Consider the following 25149-nt stretch of genomic DNA (forward strand, 5'->3'; position numbering starts at 1 on the left):
TTTCTCTCCAATATCAGGTAACTTCCTCAGTAAAGTCCTCCATAATAGTCTTGCTGCCCAGAAATGAGCCATCCCTCCCTCGGCCTTACGTATTGACTAGCTTCACCGTGGGCTGCCTCGCCCAGCTGCCCTTTGTTTTGGACGTACTTGGAGCTACACCAGCAGGCAATAGCCTAAAAAGACTCTCACCTTTCAAACCTTAGATAAGGGTTTCAAACCTAATCAAAACTCCTGCACGTGAGATTCAGAATATCCATGGTGCAGCACCTGAAGCAAGATGACGGGGCTAAGAGTGGCATCTTGGGAAAATTTTTAAACTTGAGAAGCACTGATATCCTTCCTATGGTTTGGTCCTTGGCTATGCCCCAGCAAACCCTGTGTTGAAGGCTTGGTTCTTGACTTGGTGCTCTTGGAAAGTGGTGGAAGATTTAAGAGGTGGGGCCTAGTGGAAAGTTTTAGATCATTTTGGGGAATTCCCTTGAAGGAGACTGCGGGGCGATGGTCCATTTTTCTTTCTCTCTAGGTCTTTTAGTTCTCAGCTGTGAGGTGAGAACTCTGCCTTGATCTGTACTTGTAATGTATTATGCTACCAAAGGGCTCAAAGCAATGGGGCCAATTGGTCATGAACTGAAACTTGAGAGACTCTGAGACAAAAGAAATTGTCTGTCTTTTTAAGTTGACTATCTCTGGTATTTTGTTACAGTAATGGAAAGTTGCCTCACACACAGTGCCAATGATGTTATTGTCATTCTTATTGTGATACCTTTCCTGTTTATTCCTAACTCCTTCCCTAACTTCTCCAGCCACATTCCCAGTCTGTGTGATGCTCTTCCCCAGGGTGCTCATAAAACCTTGATAGTCCTCTCTCATTGCACTTTATTTTATTATTAAATCTTTCATCATGAAGAGGATTTAAGGAATGTTTTAAGAACAATGGCAACAAATAAACAAAATTGGGGTAAAGTTGCTTGAATCTGGGTGGAAGGTCATAGGCAAAATAGGTAATAGAGGGTCCTATTTGTTTACTAGAGTTATGTGGTTGAGAAGTGTGTCACATTAGATTGGGTAGCGAGAAGAGATGGGAGGGGAGGGGAGGGGATGGGGGAATGGAAGGGCAGCAGAATAAAACAGACATTATTATTGCTCTGGGTATATATGTGACTGCATGACCAATGTAATTCTGCAACCTGTACACTCAGAAAAATGAGAAATTATATCCCATCTGATTCAAATGTATGATATGTCAAGATCATTGTACTGTCATGTGTAACTAATCAAAACAAAAAAAAAAAAGAGAAAGAGAAACCAGTTATACTGTTCAGAATTCTCAATGTAAACCCAAGCCAATTGTTCTGAGGGCCTACTATTCCTATTCCTATGTCTTATGAGGTATTTATTTCCAACTGTTAAATAAAGGAGTCTCTATGATGTAATCTACAGCATTCTAAATGACAATTTCACAATACATATTTCATGGGCAAGTTCATCCATATCATGGTGTTTGATGATTGAGTTATATGCTAAATTTTCTTCCCTAGATTGTACACTCCTAAGTACATGATCCACATGGTATTCATCTCTGTATACTAAACCTCCAATACAGTGAAAGACAAAGCTTTTGGTTAAATAACTAAATGATGTGTTTAATACTTTTGTTTTCACATGTATGTCAATTACTTCAAACAGCCGAGAAATAACTTTGAAATGTATTGAAATGTCAGCCTTTCTCATTTCCTACCTGTTCTATTTCTGTTTTGCTAGGTCACTGTTTATCATATGTATAACTTTGTCCTTAGAAAATACATCACAAGAACTCTCTGGGATACACTTATATATACAATAGGCCTTCTCCAACTTGCCACCTGCGTGTAATTATTTCCTTAGAAAAGTCAATGTTTGCCACCTGCTTTATGGACACTATATTGAAAACACTTCATTCACTATAAAAGTGAGTTTCTAGAGTTTATGGAGAATGAAAGTACCAACAAACTAGTCTGGCATGCTTCCTGCCCCACAAATAGTGGAAGCTGAGTATGGCTGGTTACCCTATGCTAATGGCTGCAGAACATTTACTTTGCTACAAATAAAGTCATTCATTTAAAACCTAAACTGTTCCCAAGAGCTAAAAAACTTATCACAAAGAAATGTGATGGTAGCTAAATAGAGAAATCTTGTCTTCCTTATACTTACCAACGGAATATTTTTGAGTCCTTTTAGCTAGAATTTGGGATGTGAAAGTCAAATGCCATTATCTTCCTCATTGTCCAGGCTCTGTGAGATAAGTGCTAGCTATGTTATCTAGCTTCCACACAAAACAGAACCTGGGATTCTACTAAGAGTTTTCACTCTTTCATTAGATCCAGTCTGTTGTCATATTTTAACTCTTTAGATGTTAAAAACTAAGGAGTAAGAGCCATATTATGAAGTGGGCATAACCTAACAACTCTATTTTACCTTCCAGAAGGGGACGACCAATGATATGAGATGCTTTCATGTTAGGCAGCAAAGGGATCAGGATATTTTAGGACGATATTCTATTACCTTCCCTCTTTGCACTTACGTTCACTCATCTGCAGTCTGACTCCCTCCTCTCACCAGGGGATGGAAACTTACCATACATTCATAGGTGGCAGTGCTTTGAATTTCTTGATGCACCCAAGGAGCTTTAAAAAACCCCAGATGGGGCTGGGGCTATAGCTCAGTGTTACAGCGCTTGCCTAGCATGTGTGAGGCAATGGGTTTGATCCTCAGCACCACATTAAAAAAACAAAAAACAAACCAAAAACCAAAAAACAAAACCTAAACAAATAAAGGCATGCTGTCAATCTCTAACTATAAAAAGAATTAAAAACAAAAAAAAAAAAACCAGATGACTCAGACCCACCCTAAAAATCAATCAATTGATAATCTCAAAATGGAATATAAGTATTGACATTTAAAAAAATAAACAATAACAAAAAAAACTCAGGTAACGCCAATGGGCAGCTAACATTGCAGTCTCCTAAATTAGAAGCTGAGAAAATGTGAAGTATGGCATTAGGAGTTTCTTGTCTTGAAAGATTTATGTGAAAGTCTCTTGTGCTATATGTGGCCTCAAGGAGTACTAGCAAATGCTATTTTGCTCCAGAAAAGATCTTCCACCATCAGAAGTTTCAGACATGCACAGAGGGAAGAAAATATTTGTAGCTGATTAGATGACACACTGATAAAGGTAGCCCCAGGACAGGATCCTGTCTGCTTGCGTCTTCCTTCACTGGGGAAGGAAAGAGGAATAATGAGGAAATCCCTCCATGCTGTGCCCATCAATGGGCATGGCAAAGGCCTGATGACCATGACCTAACCCTTGCCATCAGCGTTCCCTCCTCTTCCAGTTTGTTCATGCCCCAATATGCTTCCCTTGGAGTTTTTTTTTTTAATTTGTTTTAATTAGATACACATGACAGTACAATGATCATGACATATCATACATTTGAATCAGATGGGGAGTGGGGACTTTCAGTGCATAGTCATAAATGACATTTTTGTACCTATTGGCCACTATCCTTCCATCCTGATTTCAGTTGACAATTTAGAATTGCATCTTTGGGTAAATGTGGAAGAGGGAATAGAGCAGCTTTCTAGCGAGGATTGTATCACAGGTAAGATGTTCCCAAAGAGATCAAGTTGGATGCACTGATTACTCCAAGGCATGAGGTAGTCAGTTCTCAAAATATATTTGTTGAATAAATGCATAGATGGAGTCAGGCATGCGTGAAAGGTGATAGATCTCACTATTTTCCAGTTTCACTCTCCCATAAAATATACATTGTGACAGTTGAACTTGATGTGAAACTTAGGGCCAGCTCATGTGATATAACCATTCTGCATTTGGAATCCTTCAAAGCAGAGAATCTTTACAGATAATTGCAATGATTGGGGAAAAAAATCATCGTACTTTGGTGATAACATCTTTGGATCCAAGGAGCTCATAACTAGCAAGATGTGTGATAACAGAAATATGCTTAGGTGGAAAAGCACTGTGTTAGGAATGAAATGTGGGAATATCTAGTAGCTAGCCTCTCTGCATTGGGACTGGGAAGATTGGTCTTAGCTTGGTATGTCACCCATTCTTGGCAAACTTGCTTTGTTTGGTGCTTTCTGAATGAACTCAGAGTGTGAGTTTCCTGGTTGCTTTGAATTCCTTAGACTTTCTCTGACCTGGATTCTGACTCCCCACTTCTGCATTATTAAAGTTTCCCATCTGAACCATCTACTGCTGGGCTGCAGGTGCCTCAGCAGCCAAATACAAGCATTGCACCCTTCTTGTCTATATTTTATTCATCTTAATAAAAGCCTTGAGAAGAATTCATGACATTTTTTTTTCTGTCAAGTTTGGATAAACAGAATAAAAACTCTCTCAAATGGAATAAAAATGACTTTATGCTTTGGAAACTAAGAGAGGATTATGCCCCTACAATAATCTTCTGGGGCCAACACTCATCACAGATGGAAGGACAGTATAATCAAGACCATGGTCTCTGCAGTCCTGATTCTCAGGCTCACACGGGAGCCCTATCCCATCATGGTGTGTGATCCTGGGACATCATATATGCCCTTTGTGCTTTAGAAGTTCTCATCTGTAAAGTTGGGATAAAAATAATACTAACCTCACAGAGTTACTGTGCATATTAAATGAGTTAATATGAGTAAACCACTTAAGAACAGTGCTTGGGTGTAAGTACTCAATAAATGCTAACTCTCATGATTCATCAAATATTGATTTCTCAAATTTTCTTTGCTAGGCACTATAGTAGAGGTTGGCAGGAGAACAAAGATTAATCATGCATGTAGTCTGGCGGGGGAGAGAAAACAGGAACAAAAAGGGATTATAAAATAGGGCTTACATAATAATCTATGCCTTACAGTGCTTTAGGAAGCTAAAATTTAAAAGTACTAGATTAAAGCTTAATGTTTTAAATATAAGTTATTTTAAAATATGAGCTTTGGATGAATGGAAAAATTGAATCTATTTTACTGGGAGCATTTTTCTTAAAACAGAATAATTGAATACTGCCTCTTGAAAAATTTCCCCAAATTCCAACACTTAACTGATAATATTCTTTCTATAAATGTCCATTCATTATTTCCTACTGTACCTGGAGGAATTTGAGTTTGCTTTGGGAATGTGAGTAGGATGACTGAGTGAGTCATTCATGGTTTTCTTTCTCCTGTTCTTTCTAGTCATGAAGATGTCCAATTTGAATATGGGGGAGGTGGAGTCATGGCTGACAGAAGAGTGTCCATGTAATGGCCCTGAAACTCACAGAAGAGCCTATCCCCCTCATCCACTGGAGGCTGAGCTTCCCAGAAAGTATATTTTCATGTAAATGAACTTTCTTTCCTCTTTCAGTAGTAAAAACAAAGTTATTTAGTTAAGACATTGACCTGCAATGTGTATTTTACATATAAGTGGGATTCATCACTAAACCATTTCTATTCACTAACTCTATGGAAATCTTGACAGATATTTTCCTTCCAGCAAATAAGGCCATGTGCACTGCCAATCATGTCATCAGGCCCTCAGGAACTATAAGGTACATGAGCTCAATTTCAAAACAATTTTGAGTCACATGCATAAAAATATTGTTTTCTATCCACTCCTTCTCACTACCATAAAAAATTTCTCTAAAATATTATTGTTGAGTGCAGGAGGAGGTCATTGTTTTCAAAGTAATTTTGAATGTTTTATTTATAAACTGAGTAGAAGAAGTGAGTTATAAACTTAGAGGTAGAATGGGGTTTATCTACACTATTTCAAGATCTTTCTGTGTCAGAAACAAGATTAATTACTCTTCTTCCTCTGGTGTCTGCCAACCCCGAATGACTTATGTCCTTTAAGTGTCACATATAAATTCACTAATTAATCAGTGTATTAGATCCTGAGGACACCAAGATGAAATACTACAACTCCTTCCCTAAGGGGCTAACACTCTAGTGAGAAAGACACACAAATTAGGTGACTATCCTTTACCTCAGACTAAGGAGTTTCACTGGGATGTTGGACTTTTAGTTTTAAAATGTGGACAGTCCTGGGTAAAATGAGAAGAATTGGTCATTCTACAAGTGACTGGAAAAATATAACACCAGGTAACAAGTGCTAATATTTATATGTACTAAGTGAGTACTCACAATAAGAAAAGACAATGAGACTGATGGCTCAGGGGAAGTCTGACAAAGGAAGAGACATTTGAGTAGATTCTACAAAGATGAATGTATTTTGGAGAAAGGGGCATTTTAGCAAGAGAGTGGTAGATTCGGAAGATTTCAGTAGTATTCAATTCTGCCTAGCCAGTGCATGGGACTGGTGCACACATATGTGAGCACAATTGTGTGGGTTGTGGTATGGGAACAAGGGGTGTTGGAGAGCAGATAGAAGCTTCAGGACTCGAAGGGTAATTCCAAGTCTTGTCATGATGTCTTGTTTTGTTTAGGGATCTACCTACTTCTATTGTGACTTTAGTCAATGGGACTGCTATAGTTTCGAAAATGTCCATCCTCCTGTTTGTTGTTATGGTTTAGATGTGAGGTATCCCCTGAAAGCTCATGTGTGAGACAATGCAAGAAAGTCTGGAGGAGAAATCAGCGAGTTAATCCCATCAGGGATTAACTGAAGTGGTAAGGCTGTGGCTAGAGAAGGTGGGAATTGGGGCATGACTTTGGGTATATATTTGTATCTAGAGAGTGGAGTTTCTCTCTCTGCTTCTTTGTTACCATAATGTGAGCTGCTTCCCTCTGCCATACACTCTGCCACGATGTTCAGCCTCACCTGAGCCCTGAGGAATGGAGCTGGCCTTCTATGGACTAAGACCTCTGAAACTGTGAGCCCTCAAATAAACACTTCCACCCCTACTGTTGTTCTTGTCAGATCCTTTAGTCACAGCATCAAAGAAGCTGACTAAAACACTGGTGGATTTACTTTATTCTTGAACTTGGGAAGATCATAAAATGGGTTTCATCAGACAAACCAAGTAGGGAAGTCCTGACTCTCCCCAGAACTTTCCATCATTTCAACATTATTGCCTGGCTACCTCCAAAGTACTTCTTACTTGAGGTCTGAGGATGAAGAAGGGATGCTCTGTGAGTATAAAGAATCGCAACATCCAGAAAAAAGTAACTCTTAGTGCACAGGGATAGGTGAGAATGGTGTGACCTGTAACATAGTCTGTGTTGAAATGAATTGTTATTCCTTCACAAATGATTCACAAGTTGTCAAAATGTGAAGTCATAATATGTCCAATCAACTCCAAAAAACATTCAGTCATGGGTAATGATAGATATATATTGCCATGGATTCAGGAATACTTTGGGGTCTGACTACAAGGAGAGTCAGAGAATTACCAAGGACACTCAGAAGAGTGGGAAATCATGAAGGAAGTCCAGACAACATCACTGATGTCTGGAATTATGCAGGAAGCTGGGAGTCAGGGAGAGGATGCCAGCAAAGGGAGATGGACAAGACTGGCAGATTCTGAAGGTCAAGAGGAACTGAAGACAATTCCAATTCTGTACAATATCCAATCTCCCCAGGTTTCTAAGTCCAATATTCAGAGATAAGAAAAAAGATTTTAAAAATTATTGTTCTTAACTACTGGATCTTTACAACTACACAGTCCAGGGGGAAATCAAATACAAAGCCCTTCCTTTTCTATGCTAGAATGTGATGCAGGGGGGATTAGCAACAAAACACAATTTAGAAACTACTTTGTATGAATTTTAGAGAGAAATGGATTTATGGCCTGGATCCCTAGAATCTGTGCAGAATCTTTTATTAACCATGTCACTAAAAAGTGATCATGAGGCTTGGGTGTGAACAAGGGACTATAATTCTGGAAGATAAGGACTCTGGGAAGATAGAAAAGGTGTGGAGAAAATGAAGTGGTGAGTGCAAAGGAAAAAGGTTCAACAGACCTGGCAACAATGTGCATTGTTGTTGTGTCTTTTAAACAGACTGCTTATTGGGCACAAATACTGTTACAGGATTTTATATAATTAACACACAATGTCTAAAACTCTGTCATTACAGGAAGAGCAAAGCTCCATACTGACTAGCTGGTTGTTTCATGCAGCTGTAACAAGAGGACGTGTTCTCGAACAAATTGCCTGCTGTTCTCCAAAATACACATTTATGCCCCCACATTGGGTCATGCTTGGATTTTTATTCTGAAGCTCTAAATGAAGATGAAAGGTATACTTTTGGATATTTCAGAAGAACATTCCATTTGTGCACTTTTAAAGTTACTGAGTTCCTGTTCAGATTTAAGCTCTGCTTGAAAATGCCACAATTTTTTGAAAGAAATAATTGAAGAATTGATGCTGATCTTGTAAATAAAAGGGAAAATAAAAGGAGAATGGTGGATGTTAGAGGGCGATGGGAGCTAATATTCATCTATCCAATACTTTGTGCCAAACCCTCAGCTAAACAGGTTGTATGCTTTAATTCACCTGTTCCTCTGAGAGGGTAAACTATTTTTTTGTAGATTTAACAGCAAGGTGCAGATGCATGAATCAAGCTCAGTTCTCTGTAGTCCAAAATCTAAGAACATTGATTTATATGATTCTGACACAAATATACATTTACTTTCAAGTGACATTATTTGTGTGTGAGTAGCCATGAGCTATGTGTTATAATCTACAAAATACTTTCGCAAGGTGATTCTGAATTTCTTTTTATCTGTTTTCATTAGGAAACTATAAATTTAAATAACATTGTAAGTTACCTACTGATATCCTGTAGACAAACATGTGAAAATACAGGACATTATTTTGATATACTTAATAGTTTTATTTTTTAAGAACTCAGTGGTTACATACATAGAAATGGTGACTGTGTTTCAGTTGAAAGTATACGCATGCATGCGTGTTTTATGTAATGAAAAAAAATAGAAATGAAAAGATACTGAGATCATGAGTGAAGAGCTAGGACACCTGGCTTTGTGAGACCTGGTTTTCATTCTAGAAGGTTCTCTTTTCAGGGTAGCCTTTCAGTTTCACTTAGGGCTGGTCCTGACACTAATTTCCTAAACTTTGTCCTTTTGAACTCTGGAAGTTGAGTATGCACCATGTCTTGGGCAAATCTGATAATAAGGTGATTGTGAATATTATTTATGAGTAAGATCCAAGTCATATGTGGGGGAGAGTGGGGTAGCCAACAATAACCAACCTATGCACATCTTGCCTCTAACTCTGGAAAGGGCACTCTGTGCTGTGGCCTATGGTCAGTCCTACTGAGGTGTTGCGGTAAGAAAGGGAGAGATGCCACTTGCTAAGCAAGGAATTCCTTGTAGGATAACAGGGTAGATCATCAAGGACTAGTGAGGACTCTGCCCCTGATACTCACATGAAAACCACCTGTAGGAGCTGGATGTCTCACTCCATGCGTGTGGCATTCACCAGCAAACCCCGGGCTACCTGCATCTGCTGGCTTCCTCAGACCCAATTGTGCCTCTTGGGCCTCACCACAGTGAATGCAACTTCCAGGCCACTCATGGTGTGAACTGTCATATCTCTCATTTCTGAGAACAAACCAGTTGGGTGGGTAAAGCTTCATTTAGAGTCTATGTCTATATAGGAGAAACTCCCCTAATTTTTCTGAACTGCAAGCACCTTATCTATGAAGATTCTACTCACTTTGTTTTGAGAAGCAAACAAGATAAAATGTAAGAAAATGTTTAAAAGATGAAGCATTGTATAAAAGTTTATTTTATCATTTTTGGAATCATAGAATCAAGGAACCAAGTGTAATTTAAATATAGACAGTGTAAAGTCCTCATCCAGAGTTGCAATTCCCTCACTAGTAGCTATATGACTTAGCTTCCATGTTTCAACTTCTCTGTTTATAAAATATAAACAATAGGAGCTGGGGCGGGGGCTCAGCAGTAGAGTGCTCACCTAGCATGTGTGAGGTGCTGGGTTCGATTCTCAGCACCACATAAAAATAAGTAAATAAAACAAAGGCATTGTGTCTATATACAATAGCTACCTTGACTCTAATACAATTTTAATGAGTTAAGTATGAAGTCATCGGTTAATCACTAGTAATAAATACTGTTTAACAATGTCACATTTTATTATTACAAATAAAAATAATTTTCCCTGTAAATGTATTAGACTCTGATAGTTGTTAATAATATAGTTCTAAAAAAACCTTATCTTTTATGCTTATGTCTTTTTAATGACAATTTTAGTATAAGTCTCATATTTTTAGATATCAAGTAACTTTCTGTTTTTTTTCTCCATATTTGGTAAGAAGATTCTATTATAATAATTACTTGGGGGAATATTCTTTCAATATTATTCATATGATGGGATTGTTAAAAATCATTACAATGAAAGAATGGTAATGTACGTTCCTGTCTAGCCAAACAAAAAGTAGAAATTGAGAGCAAATATATTTAACATTTAAATATTCTTTGATCAGCAGCCATAATGAGAAAATAATGAGGCTTAATACAGGAAAATGGTCAAATTTATCCATATTATCACAAGGCGCAGTGGCTATTCCTTGAACTAAAAGACCTTAGCAATCACCTAATCCAAACTACTCATTTAACAGATAAGAGCCAGGGAGGTAAAATGTAATTTTGTACTAACCTGTAAATTTAAAATCATGGATGCAAAAAGGACAAACTATTATTGACATCGTGGTCCATGACAAACAAGCAGGAATTTTGGGGGAAAAAAACACTAAAACCTTCTATGTATAGTAATGGAAAGATGAATTATAGTTTTCAAGTGGGGATGAGGCAGCGTTACCTTTTACCTAGTAAGCATGACCATCATCTGTTTTATTTAATTATAGGGTGCCCTAGACATGACATCAACCTGCTGCTTCCTCAGTTTCAGTGGGTTCCCTCATGTCTCTGACAATGCTGGCATCTCTCTGAGCAGAATGTGATTCAACTTTCATGTCTATTAAAGACATAGGAGACTCAAGTGCTGCCATCTACTTTAATTCCAGAGAATTCTTTCCCAACATGGAAGGGAAAGATGGCAGTGCTGTTTCATATGCTTCAACCAGGAGTCTCCAACCCAACATAATCCTGAGGAATTTTTAGGATATTTTGACTTTGTACAATTTTCACTTCATGTAATAACTTTAGAACTTAATCTCAGACTAATACTTGAATCCAAAGTATGTCACAATATAGATTGTTAGCAAGAGACTATTTGCATTTTGTGCTCAAGAAGCACAGCCCATTTGATCTGGAGAAAGGAGAAGTAATAAGCTATGAGAGCTGTTTTATAAATAATGGAATAATAATGATCTACTTGATGTGTATCATTTCCTTGGCGAGAGGCCAACGTGACTGAACAGTGAGAGATGCTGGTAGCATTCTCTGTGTTGAGGTACCTGGGGTGGGGTTCCCTCCTCCAGTCGGAGAGATAGCATTCCCTTGAGGCCTCTAGGTCCTCTCTGCAGGAATGCCTCTTCCCAGGCAGCTCACATATATTCAAAATACTGACAGCACCTCCCCTAAGCAACAGTCCCCAAACTATCTTCCTTGCCTTCTCTATTTTATTCTTTTTTTTTTTTAATCAGGGATTCGAACCAGGGGTGCTTAATTACTGAGCCACATTCCTAGCCCTTTTCATTTTTTATTTAGAAACAGGGTCTCATTAAGTTGCTTAGGGCCTGCCAAGTTGCTGAGGGTGGCCTTGAACTTCACATCCTCCTGCTTTAGCTTCCTGAGTAAGTGGGATTACAGGTGTGTGTCACCAAACCTGACCTTCTTCACAAAACCATTCTCAAGTTCGTATGGTAGACACCGAAGGAGGAGGGAGCACGCAGAACCCAACCTGATGTGGCCAGTTGTGACTGTGGCTGATAAGGGCTCAGAGATTGTGAACTTGACATTGTTGCCTTCTATAGGAAGTTTTCCCTGCCCTAGTGCTACCCAGTGATAGTATAGTCTGACTGTGTTACTGGCTAGCTTCCAGAAGTGCCTCAACAAGGGCTTGATTTAACATGTTAGGTGCATTATATGGTTAAAGACAAATAAAACAACAATGACAATGACAACAAAATGGCTATGTTATAATCATCTATGTTTATAAATATATTCGCAAAGAAAAACTGAAGCTAGAGCAATAATTCCCTTGCTTTTGATCACTGACTTTAGGAAAAAAAATCTCAATTTATTAGAATTATAAAATCTATTTGTGAAAATGGCATTGATATAGAACTCTGACATCAAAGCAAACAATTCCTTGTTATTTGCAAAGTTTTATCTGCAATTAAACCAACTTAAACCTCTGGGTGACTAAAACATTCTTTATTTAGGACCAGAAGATTTCCTAAGCAAGGTAGTATATGAGATGGAACAATTACTAGTAAATGTATATTTAATTATAGGGTCAACTTATCTTCCCTCCAGAATAAGTTATAGGTTTTTTTTTTTTTTTTTCCAGTTGAAAAGATGCTTTGGGGTGGGGGAGGGTGATCAGGACACAGAGCGAAGATTGACTCTTATGAGAATGAGCCAGAAGTGGCCAGGAGCTTGCAGGCATGAAAGGTGACCTCTAACTTTATGCAAGGGGTGGATGAGTGGCGTCTAGATCTGGACAGGATGGTGGTGGTGAGCAGGGAGATTGAACATGACACTTCATTTTGTTTGATAGCATTTTGGTATAGAAATGTTTGATGGTTGGCATGAAGAGTGAAAGGAAGCCAAAGGCCTCTCAACTGATCTGCAGTTGAGTGGTGATGTTAGGAAAGTAAATCAACAGACCATTGAGATTCATATCACGTGAGGGGCGTGTGTGCAGCAATAAACTACACACCACCAGAAAGGCTGATGGAGGCGAAGAACATGTATGTGGAGTTATGAGAGCCCCCAGCTTATTATGGGCATCTTGGGGACTCATGTCACAGACGGCCTGATTACTTGTTTTCTCCAGGCTGAAAGAATTGATGCCACAAATTATAAAATTGTCATGGGTCAGCTGGAGGGAAGTTTAAAGATAAATAAGTCATTAGGAAGGAAACAAGAAAAGTAAGAAAGAAAAGGAAATGCTCTGATTAGAGTTAGATAGTGTATACACACATACACACACACACACACATAAATACACACATACATGCCTATACATACGTACACATTTTTACTGATTTGCTTGTCTAATAAATATAGGAAAATACTTTGTAAAGTCTAAAAACTGAGCAAGCTCATAATGTAAAATGTAGCTGCTCTATGGAGAGGCTTGTCTTTACTCTGCTTGGCATTAGCATAGCTTCCACCTAATAGGCCATGTGCCCTTAGAGAATTATCCCACTCCTCAGAGATCTGGTTTCCTCATTTGTAAATGTGATGATTGTTATCTGGGATAATGGATATAAAAGCACATTAAAAGGTAAACTATTGCCTTATACATTACTATTTCTACTATTATGACCGCAAGTTCCCAACTAAGTTAAGATGACATACACTCTAGATAATTATGACAATGTAACTTTCTTACAAATTACCCTGGAACCGCAAGTCCTTTGGGAGCCACAGAAGAAACTTCTGCAGTCCCAGTTTCATCAATTTTAACAGATTTATGGAATATCAGTAATTCTAAGGAAACACTCTTATTATTCAATGTGGCACATTCTAGCCACAAGAATAAGTTATAGGTTTCTTTCCAAATTGTTTCCATTAGAATTGGTCACTTTCTGTGGTATAACCATAAAAGTACTGGAACAGTTAATAATGCCCAAAGGAGAAGGCTCTTATACATATTCTCAGAAAATACAAGATTGAAAATAGCTAACACTTGCTATAAACCTGTGTTAAGTATTATATACCAATTCTAGAGTGAGACTGCCTAGGTTCAATTCTGTTTCTATTATATAGTACATATAAAAATATCTGCAACTCAGTTTTCTTATCCATAAATGGAGATAATAATACAGGCGCCATTTGGTTTCTGGGAGATTAAATCAGCTAGTACCTGTAAAGCACTTAGAATAACACTTGGCGCGTAATAAGTACACAGTGAATACACTTCCTTCCCCACCGTTCTGTCTTCTTTATTCATTACTTCTTTATTCCCCTCTAGGTCTCCTCATTAGCTGTCTATCTCACAACTGGGAAGCTACAAGGCTGACATATTGTTGCAGCCCATAGTTTTGGCCCCTAAGTGGTCATAATTGATATGTCCAAATGATGTTAAGATTTCGAGGCCACCTTTAGCACAGAAAGTCATTGAGTGACTTCATCAACAATGTCCCCTCAGTAACATCTTCTTTTTACATAAATTTGCAAGTTGAGGAAAGGATTTCTTTGTTATGTTTATTTCTAACTAAAGATGCTTTACATGTATGCTGACTTAAAAAAATTCTAAAGTTAGGAACACTTTTCTTGGAAAATTTAGAAAACTACTGAAAGGCATGAAGAAGAGAAGCATTCTTAGGATAGGATATTGAGTTAAAAATCTTCTCTAACCAATTTCCAACTTGCTACATCATGACCAATACTCACCATTAAACATGAAATAAATGTGATTTTCCTTTTAGATTAGAAGTTACAGTGAAGATATTTTGCAGTATTTTCTATACTTTCTGGAATTGCACATAAGTAATGTTTTATAGTAGCAGATGTGTGACATCATATGAAAAACTTGTAAAACCTTTACATGAAAATCACATCTGCCAGTCCCTGCTATCATTTTAGCTATAGCTCTATGGTCTGCTTCTCTTTCTGTGCCAGAGGAGGCAGCTTTGCATGAAAGCTGTCCCAGGAAATTGTGTCTTCTGGACTAGCTAGTTAAGCAAATTGTGTAACTGCCATTAAAACCAAAATGTACCCAGCAGACATAATTTCACAAAAGAGGAGAAAAAAAAACACATTTGTACAAAAGTCACAGCTGTTCAACTCTACATTTTGCACTTTTTGCATTCAATTTCTTTTCTTTCTTATGAACAGTGACAGTTACATTTCTAGTTAGCAGCTTTAGGACTTCTTAATACATTGCTAAGTGCTGTACTACCATAGATCTGGTGTCCTTCAGGAAAAATTGGGCTAAGTTCTCTCTGCTGCTACATGGAGTAAAAACTTGGTTCATCTGCAGATGAAATAAGAGGAGATGTTGAATAGGCCCACTGTCCTCTAAAATCCAGAGTTGTGTGGCTGCATCTGCTGCTGCAAACAAGTGTCCGCATTCCTGTGTAGGTCCATATCATAAAGATTTCTTTTCTTTCAGGTCTTGCTCCCAGTGACCATCTTGCCCGGGTCTACTCTAAAGTATGAGGCATGGCCCTAGAGACTTATGATGCTGGGTCAGGAGCTCATCTCACAGGATGTGTGGGCAGCATGTCCTCCCACTGCTGGGCATCTGGTTTGGAACTGAACTAGTGGGGCAGGGATCAGTGAGGAGATGTTCTTGAAGGAGTCCTCATTCTTCCCCAGTGATAAGTCTCAAAGGCTTTGTTGGACCATTATGATACATGCTGAATTTATGGGAGGTGTTTTGAGCCAGAATTTGGAATCTGAGCTTTGCAGCCAAACTCCCTGGGTCCGCATTTCATCTCTTTGTCTCAAAAATGTGTGATACTGTTTAAATTACTTCACTTTTTCAGCCAGTAACAATTTACTTTTTTTTTTTTATCACTGTGGAAGATTAGAAATGTTGTAAAGATTATTGAGCACTCAGCCCAGCTCATGGCACATGCTAAGTACTCAATAATGTCAACTATTGTGATGGGTTGATGAGCCAGTTTTTTCTGGCTCCCAAATATATTAAATCTATAGTCTCAAAAATCTTAAGAGGGAATTTGCATGGGACAGAATTATGACATAGTAAAGTCAATTACAGTGTTCAAAAGCTGTTCAATCCAGGGTTTTTTAGTTTCTAGCTGTGCAAACCTTTTCTCCTATTGATTGCTAGAATTCCTATCTGCCTGTCTGTGGCTGACAGGAAAATGTATGTTCATGTAGCTGTGCCAGAAGCACAACACTGATTTCAATCTGGCGTGCCTGGTTGATGGCAGAGCCCATTTTGTAACTTCTGCTCCTGATTGTTGGTCTGTTTAAAGAGTGCCTGACTGCTAAGGTGGCCCTCTGGAGTCCATGCATATGGCTTATTTTACTATTGGTAGGGAAGGTGGAATGCTTTTCATATCTTGTAAGCAGCACCTCCAATTGCATAAAGGGCTATGTAATTAAATATTAAAAATAATAGCTCTTGGGACTAGGGTTGTGGCTCAGTGGTACAGTGCTTGCCTACCACTGGGGAGGCCCTGGGTTTGATCCTCAACACCACATAAAAAACAACAACAAACAAAATAAAGGTTAAATTCTTTAAAAAAATAGCTTTACAGAGAAACCACTGCCCATTGTCATTAATAGTGTTAGTGAATTGACATATTCTTGACAACTAATTTACAATAATTTTGCTTTGTTAAATTAACTAAATATTAGTTTTAAAATATTTAAGTATATGATTCCTTAAGATGTTGTCATTAATATCATTACAATAATGAACAACAGAGTTGGAATTGTGGCTCAGTGGCAGAGCCCTTGCCTTGCAAGTATGAAGCACTGCGTTCGATCCTCAGCACCACGTCAAAATTAATTAATTAATTAATTAATTAATTAATTAAAGGTATTGTGTCCATCCACAACTAAAACAAAATTATAAAAAAAGTAACGAACAACATCTGAAGGTAGGCAGTTTGTGTTTTACGTTTTTGATATCTACACTGGAAAAGTTGATAGAGTAACTTATCTGGAGAAATTCAACATTTTTTCTCTATAATAAAATATAAGAAACTTCAGTGACTTTTTTCCTTTAGCAAAAACCCTCTATGGGCTGAAAGTGATAACCTCTTTGTTTACAAATAAATTCATTTAACTTCCATAAGCAGAACTGCTTAATAAATAGCTTGTAAAAAATAGTTTAATCGGGATGAGAATACACAATTTAAACAAAACATGTCAGTATGTATATTCTAATTAAATTGTTTGCCAAATTGTCTTCATTGTGATGGAAAATATTCCTTACTTCTAGTAATGCACACATTATATAGAATAAATTGAAGAATTTTATTTACCCTGATGAATTTTTCCAAAATGATATTTCTAAGAATACTAGAAAAAAACATTCTATTTAATACCATAAAGTTTGAATTATCTATCATTTGTCCCAGTTTTCTTCATGGCCTGACAATGATACCTCATACATCTACTTACTGATATTGGTACAGTCTTTGGAATCCTGTACTGGGGATAAAGTCATGGCAGAAAGTAGAGCTGGGTGCAACCAGAAGGGAGAAGACTATTTTGACTCACTATAACCTGTATATATAACCTTATAATCACTTGAATTCTAAAATTATTAAATATGTCATTCTGATCTAATTATATAAGACATGATTGACTCCAGAATAATTTTCTAAATATAGCTATGATACATGGAAAATGAAGTGGAGAAATGTAAAGATACATATAAGCAAAAAAAAAAAAAAAAAGGCAACTATTCAAAACATAATTAGGATAAGAATAAATATTTTTAGGGTTATAGCCAACATCTACTTTAATAATTAGCTATCAGTGTTCTACCAGCTGCAGGTCTTTGGTTGAAGAACATATACCTCAAAGATCAAGAAGGTAGGATATAGGTTTCTGCTGTGTGATGTCTCACCCCTCTGACAGATGATCAGGATGGAGGAGAAAGGTTAAATACTGTTTCCATAATGGAAATTAGCTTGAGGGAAGCTGAAGACATGGAAAAACAATCTGGAATAAGACAGGGATCAGCAAACTGTGATCCCAGAACAAATCAGGCCAGTTGCCTGCTTTTGTAAATAAAGTTTTATCGGAACATATCCTCACCCATACATGTAAGTGTTACCTATGGTTGGTTTCAAGGTACTAAGGCAGAGTACAGTAGTTGTGAAAGAGGCTACATGGGCCCCTACAGTATTTTCTATCTGAATCTTTATGGAGTTTGCCAACATATGGATGAAGGAAAGGGTTTTAATTAAATGACTCCCAAGATAATGTATTAAAGGTGAGACCTGATAGGTCACAAACCTCAGTTTTCTCTCCTTTCATGGAACTGTTTTGGATTTCAGATGTAATAATAGGCTTAGGAACAGTGCAGTGTGATTCAGTGAATTAATACAACAGTATTTATTAAATTAGTGTTGAATTTATTCGGGCACAGCAGCTCTATTGTTATTAAAATATGTAAGTATATTAGTTGATTAGCAGTTTAGTGGGCCTGAGAGGCCTCATAGATATTTACAAATGATTCTCCTTTGTTTAGAGATATCTCTGTTGCATTTTTATCTTTTTTACCTATGGAGTGTCCAGGTGACATTAGACATTAGCTACCATATAAGAAGATTCCTTGTGGCAGATGAGCCAAATTCACCTCGAGGATGAATCTGGAAATGATGGATTGTGGTGCCAAAATCGGGGCTTGTCCAAATGAAAATGGTGGGTCAGAGTATTCGAGACAAGTGCTCAGATGGGAGAGGCTCAAGGGCAGGGAGCACATAGGTCTTACTTCTTGGCACATTTTCAATGCAAAAAGAGCTTGATACCTAATAAAAGCTCAGTAATGTTTGACTGTTGTTACAAAAACAATTTAGTAAAAAAGCCATAATCTATAACCTTTGACCATCTAAATTATTACTGTTACACAGAACATAGTTAGCAAAAACAGAGTTAGATCTTGAAATAGAATGTGAGAAGAGTCTTTTGTGTTCCAACCTCTGCCTTTCCTGGGCTGTTTATTTCCCATAAGGAAGATGCAGACTTTGCTACTCACCTAAATAACTTTAGGAACACAATAGATAGGAATAAAAATATTTTCTCTTTTAAAAGAGGAGATTCTGGAAAAATAAATCCTAAATTTAACTTTTGAAAATTATGGATATTATTTGATTTTCCCAAGAAAAATCTTTATCAATAATTTAGAGCCTAATAGGTTCTTTACTTCGAAGAAAAGGATATGTAGATGGAGATAGTTTGTATTACATAAGGTAATATCACTACAATGCATCTTCTATTAAGTAACATAAAGGTCCAGTCTACTGAAAGAACACTATTGACTTGAAATGGGGTTTTAAAAGAGAGAAAAAAAGCCCAAATTTTATCTCTCAAGTGGAAACTATGATGCAGTTAATTGGCTTTGAAACCCAGGTTAACAAAATATCTCTTTTGTACAACCAGTCAGCTCCCCAAATTTTGATTGCAAAATGAAAGGCATTAATTTGATATCTTTAATTATCACTCATTTAGAGGACAGTGTGAAATACACTTTCTCAATTGGTGTTTTTTGACTCATGAGTCAAAGGAAAGGAATGAGAAATTAACCAGCTGCAGAAGCAAGAAACAGCAAGAGGTGCTGGTAGAATCTTTGTGAATACTTCAAAGTAAGATGAAAGGGAAATAAAGGGGCTGTTAGCCACACATGCTCAATAAATGAAATACTAACACAATTTCACAACATATTAATAACAAGTTAATATCACACTTAGAGACTTACTCAACATAATAAGTGCCATATATGGGATCATCGATCTTTTCCCAGCCATATGGAAGCTCTGAAAAATAAAAAGTTATATCTTTCAGTAAATAAAGCGCAGATATCACCATTTCCTAATAAAAGTAATATAATTTAATTGTTCATAAATTGCAGAAACCGTCTACTAAAGCAGACTAAAACATTCAGAGTTAGTACCAAATTTCAGACACATATTGTGGAGACTATAAGAAGCACCGATTTGAAAATTGGCAGATAAAATACAGAGCTCTCTTCTCTGCAGATATACTGCTGGGTCTAGCTGTTTTTTCTATGCCAAGCAGTAGGATGGCACGTCATCATATTATCACCATCCAGGGCGACACAGAAAGCAAATCACTTTTCTGAAAGTGCAAACAGATTATTTATTTGTATTGTTAAAGGCACATTTCAGAATAAAGATTGTATTTTCAAAATATATTTCTGAGCATAGCAAATTGTTTCTGATGGCTGAAACAAAGACATTATAAATTCTCAATTGATATCCCACTATTCTAGACTGTTAGCTTGCTGTTCACTCCACATGGGTCATGATTTGAATGCTGCCAGCATGTTCTCTGGGGCATATTTTAAAAAGAAAGTCTAAAATTGTAAATATACTTTCCTTGACAATATATAGCTCACATTTCCTACTTTTCATGGTTCATTTTAATAGACACAAACATTGAAAATATCACAGTACTATAAATGCTACTACAAGCAAAACTGTACTGTTTGAAAGCTAGGCTTTACTTCATGATACTGTTTTTCACATACACTGAGCCTGTATGATTAACTGACAAATATGAAGAATGTCATATTTTTTGATAGATATTAATTTACACATGTATAATTTGAAAACTAAAATACACTGACATGATTAAGTAGTATATTTACAAGTGAAATTTAAAAGTTTTATTATTACTGTAGTAACACATGTCACCATAGACAAAGCACAGTAATAGAAATTAGAATTACATGCAATCCTGCCATCCAGAGATAACTACTGTTCATATTTTTGTGAATATCTTTCAAATAGTTTTTTATGCAAATAATTTTGAAAGGGATATTATTTTTGTAGCCTGTATTTCTACTTGGCAGAACATTGAGCGCCATCTTTCAATGTGAATGAATGCTTGCTGCACAATATCACTTTTGTGTGTGCAGTAGTAGTCTGTGATATGTCTAGAGTCTGTGTAATTCCATGGTCTTCTAGTATTGACCATCTGGGACTTTCTAGTTTTTGTCTGTGTGTATCATCTATGTCAGACACACTAAAACCTAAACCTCTTATTATTTTCCTAATAATTTAGTAGTGACAAACTCCAAGAGGTAGAATTTTGGATTAAAGAGCATATATATACCTTTTCATGGCTTTTGATATGCGTCGCCAGACTGCCAACTTCCCACTCACAAGAGTACAAATTTATAGTCTCACTGAGTGTGTGTACAAATGATTTTTGTTTCTCTGTAACATTAATTTTTGAATACAGATTCAGAATTCCTCATCCAAAACTTTTAGGGACATATAGGTTATAGAATTCAGAATATTGTGTGATTTTTAGTAAGTTCACATGGTGCAACTGCTTTCTGTTCTGTAACATTCCAAGCAGAGTTGGACAAGTACCTTATAAATGAACATATGAGTATTTCTACAGCTAACCATGTGATTCATTAAAAGGTATACCTTAAAAAACCTGTAACACCAATGTAGAATACCTAAAGAAGTCTGTCTTTCAGAATGATCATGGGAACAAACCTTTAACTGAGTATTGATAATGGTTTGGTTACTGATGAACTTTCCATGTCCTACATCATTTTATCCTAATTACTCAGGATTTGAATTCCCTGTACTCTGACTCCAGCAATTCAGATCGTCTGTTTAACACATTATAAAAATAATTCACATTAAGGAGAATAACCATCTAATTGCTTTTCACCAAATCCCCTAAACTATGAATATTTGGCTAATAAAAATAATAAATTTGACTATACCTACTGAATGCCTTTTCCAAGCAGCTAAAGTGAAAGAATATATAAAAGATAGCAATGGAAATTATGGATATTTGTTATGTATAGGGCTCAACACATGGATACAAACTTTTATAAAAAGTTTAATGTTATCTCATAAATACAATATCATATGAAAATAATATTAAATAGCATAAAGAGTAAAAGTCTAGTGTTGTTAACTTATGGATATAGTACTTTTTTTTTCTCTTTTCTTTGTGGTACTAGGAATCAAACCTAGGGCCTTTGTGTATGCTAGGCAAACTCTACCACTGAGCCACATCTCCATCCCATAGTATGCTTCCTAATGTCAGCGTCATCAAGAATTACATGATCAATTTTTAAAATTATCTATTATGGGCTAGGGATGTGGCTCAAGGGTTAGTGTGCTTGCCTGGCATGCGCAGGGTGCCGGGTTCGATCCTCAACACCACATTAAAATAAAAATAAAGATATTGTGTCCACTGAAAACTAAAAAATAAATATTAAAAAATTATCTATTATGATATCCATTATTTCTTCATTTATTTCTCTATCTTTGGCTCTCATTTTTTTGAGTAGATTAACTAGTTTTAAGCAAATTATAACAGAAGTGCAGAACTTTTTGATGATTTTTGCCAGATTTACAATGCCATAGGTACTTACTATATACTTTCTCACTTGCCATCATGAAGACCTCAGCAGAATTTAGGGGAATCTGTTTTGCTTTTCATAAGATACCAACATGTTTTGTCTGTCTGTTTTCTTCCTATTTCCAAAGTAAACTATTAACTTCACATTAAAATAAAATTATATATTACGAACACTTAAACTTTAAGACAAACTTTTTTTTTTTTTAAATTGGTACTGGGGATTGAACTCAGGAGTACTTAATTGCTGAGCCACATCTCCAGCACTATTTTGTATTTTATTTAGAGACAGGGTCTCATTGACTTGCTTAGTGCCTTGCTTTTGATGAAGCTGACTTTGAATCTGAGATTCTCCTGTCTCAGTTTCTCAAGCCACTGGGACTACACATGTGTGCCACTGTGTGTGCTTTTAGTGGTTTTTGATTCACACTCTAAGACACAATGATACACTATAGCTTTAATTTTCTATTATAAACAGCTGTTGTTTGTTTCAATTTAAATATTTTCAAGGATTGATAGGAGAAAGTATCAAAATATCCATAACAGAAAAATATATTTGACAACTCATGTTCAAAAAGCTATGTGCAGGTACATATGAATGTGTATGTATGTAAGTGTTAGTGTATGTGCATATGTGTGTTTGTGTGTGTTCCCTTAATATATTTTTCTTTTATCTGTAATAAGCAAAGAAGAAACTTAAAATTCATTTAACTGATCATAAAATTATACCTATTAATGGATTACTATGTGATGTTTCAGTACATGTATACTGTATGCCACATCTCCTCAAATATTTCTTAGGATAAAACCTTTCAAAATTCTTTCTTCTAATTTTAAAAATTGTACAGTACATAAATGTCACATAGTCCCCTTACTATGCAATAGCACATTAGAACTTTTCACTCCTATGTAAGTGTAACTTGATACCCATTGATTGAGATTTTTTTCGTTTCATTGTAAAGAAACATCTAGAATGCTAATAAAAACTTACAACATTGGCATGTTTTTCTTTGCTCATAAAAATATAATATGATAAACTTTTTAAGATTATAAACTTACATAATGAAATGTTAAGAATTCATCATCTTCAACATGATGAAAAATTAAGAATTAGCTATCACTGTGAAAAATATGTTTTTTAAAAAATTGAACTAGCTTTAAAAACCCACTGCTGCTTCTTTAAATTAAGCTAACAAATGAGACAATGAACTTCCATTATTGTACTATTTACCCAATCAGGGGAGCATGTAGCTTGGAGCTCTTGGGTCTTGGGTTATTTAGAATACTGTATTCAACAATACCTCACAAATCTGCAGATGATTAAGGTCACACTGATAAAAGAATAACATACACTGCACAACAGGGAAAAATAAACACTTGAGATCAGCAAGGTTAATGCTGCATTAAGGACTGTTTTAATTGGGATTTTCTTCAGGCCATGGAACCATGTAGCAAACTCAGTGATTAGATTTATCTACCCTGCAGAAGTCTGTGTAAATGTCTAGATTAATCTGTAGTCAGTCATATCAGCTTTGTAAAATGGGAATAGAATCAAAAGATTAAATGGGCATTCAGTTCTGCATGGATTTGGCCACAGCCACATGCTCTATTTTTTATTAACCAAATTTTACTTCTATTTCATTTTTAGTTAGGTTTATTTTCATTACAGAAAAGCAGTTTTCAGGCATAAATGGGAAATTTGTAGAAATACAAATAGTATTCCTTATGAAAATGACACTTAAATACTGGACAGTATAGGAAGCCTAGAACTTGATATCGCAGGGTAGCTGGGAAAGATTCTTTTGTCTGTTTTTTGTACTATGTTCTCTGTATATCTTTGTCTTTTTCGCTCAACTCCTACCTACTGTGAATATTATTCCTTTGCATCTACTGATTGGCTATCTCTGCTTGTTTATCTTGCATGTCTTCAAATGGCCACTACCCACCTTGCTCTGTTACTTTCTATCTTAATCACTACTATCATTACTTTGGTCTCTGTTTTCCAATTCTATATCCCATCTTCTCACAGAATTTATTGATCTAGTTATTTTCTTCAAATAGATCCAAATTATTTAATCTGATCAGTCAATGTGCTGGCTGCCCCCAGGGCAAGAGTTCACTCAGGCAAGGCCCAGGGACTAAGTTCCTCTGTTAGATGCAGAGTCACCCAGTCACACAAAGAGCTATGGATGAGAGGTACCACAAATATCTTTATTGTAAGAAAAATAGCTTTTAAGATAAAGAAAAAACATACTCTGATGGCATCAAAATAGATACTCCTTACTCTTCTAAATGATCTAATGCTTCAAAAATAATATCTACAATATTAGATGATCCATGGTTAACATTGGTAAGAAAAAATATCAATATTGTGATATCACATGATGAAAAGAATACAGATCTACTTCTGTAGTGTTCTTGCCAAAAATAAATAACTTCATTTTCTTCATTTGACAATCTAAAACAAAAGACTAGTACTCTTGTGAGGTGTCAAAGTCATTCAAGAGAAAGACAGACTGAAGAACTGTCAGAGTGGAGAACTATGGAGACATAATGACTAAATGTAGTTGGGATAATGGATTGGATCCTGGACCAGAAAAGGGAGAACTTTTCAAAAATTCGAATAAGATTTGTAGATTAGTTAATAGTTTATGTAAATGCTAACTTTCTGACTTCAATAGAAGTGAACTTTTGCAATGCTAACATAAATATGACAGATGAATCTGAAATGGTGACAAGAAGTGGCAGCAGGATAGCTTGGCACAAGAAAGGGCATTTTCTGGTAAAGATTCAGTAAGGGTCACATTTGGTCTAAGTGTGCAAGCTGCATTAGCAGGCCAAAGAATGATGAACCCGGGGAGTATTTGTCTATTTCTAGATTTCTGGAGAGGTCTAGCTGTAAAGAAAGATTTGGGAATCAACTATATGCTAAGCAAGGACTTTGAATTATACATTTCCAGTTTGCTCTTCTCTCCTTTAA

At 36.4% G+C, this 25149-nt stretch overlaps 1 protein-coding gene across 2 annotated transcripts in view; it reads right to left on the reverse strand.

The window, feature by feature from the left end:
• The window catches only part of Magi2 (membrane associated guanylate kinase, WW and PDZ domain containing 2), a 1283934-nt gene that overhangs the window by 281427 nt on the left and 977358 nt on the right, over window positions 1–25149 (reverse strand). For both annotated transcript variants that reach the window (XM_027926401.3, XM_027926400.2), the window contains exon 7: window positions 19516–19573. In XM_027926401.3, the coding sequence (XP_027782202.2) occupies window positions 19516–19573 (58 nt within the window). The remainder of the gene's footprint in view (window positions 1–19515; window positions 19574–25149) is intronic.

Source organism: Marmota flaviventris, chromosome 1 (genome assembly GCF_047511675.1).
Source record: "Marmota flaviventris isolate mMarFla1 chromosome 1, mMarFla1.hap1, whole genome shotgun sequence".
NCBI classification, from domain to species: domain Eukaryota; kingdom Metazoa; phylum Chordata; class Mammalia; order Rodentia; family Sciuridae; genus Marmota; species Marmota flaviventris.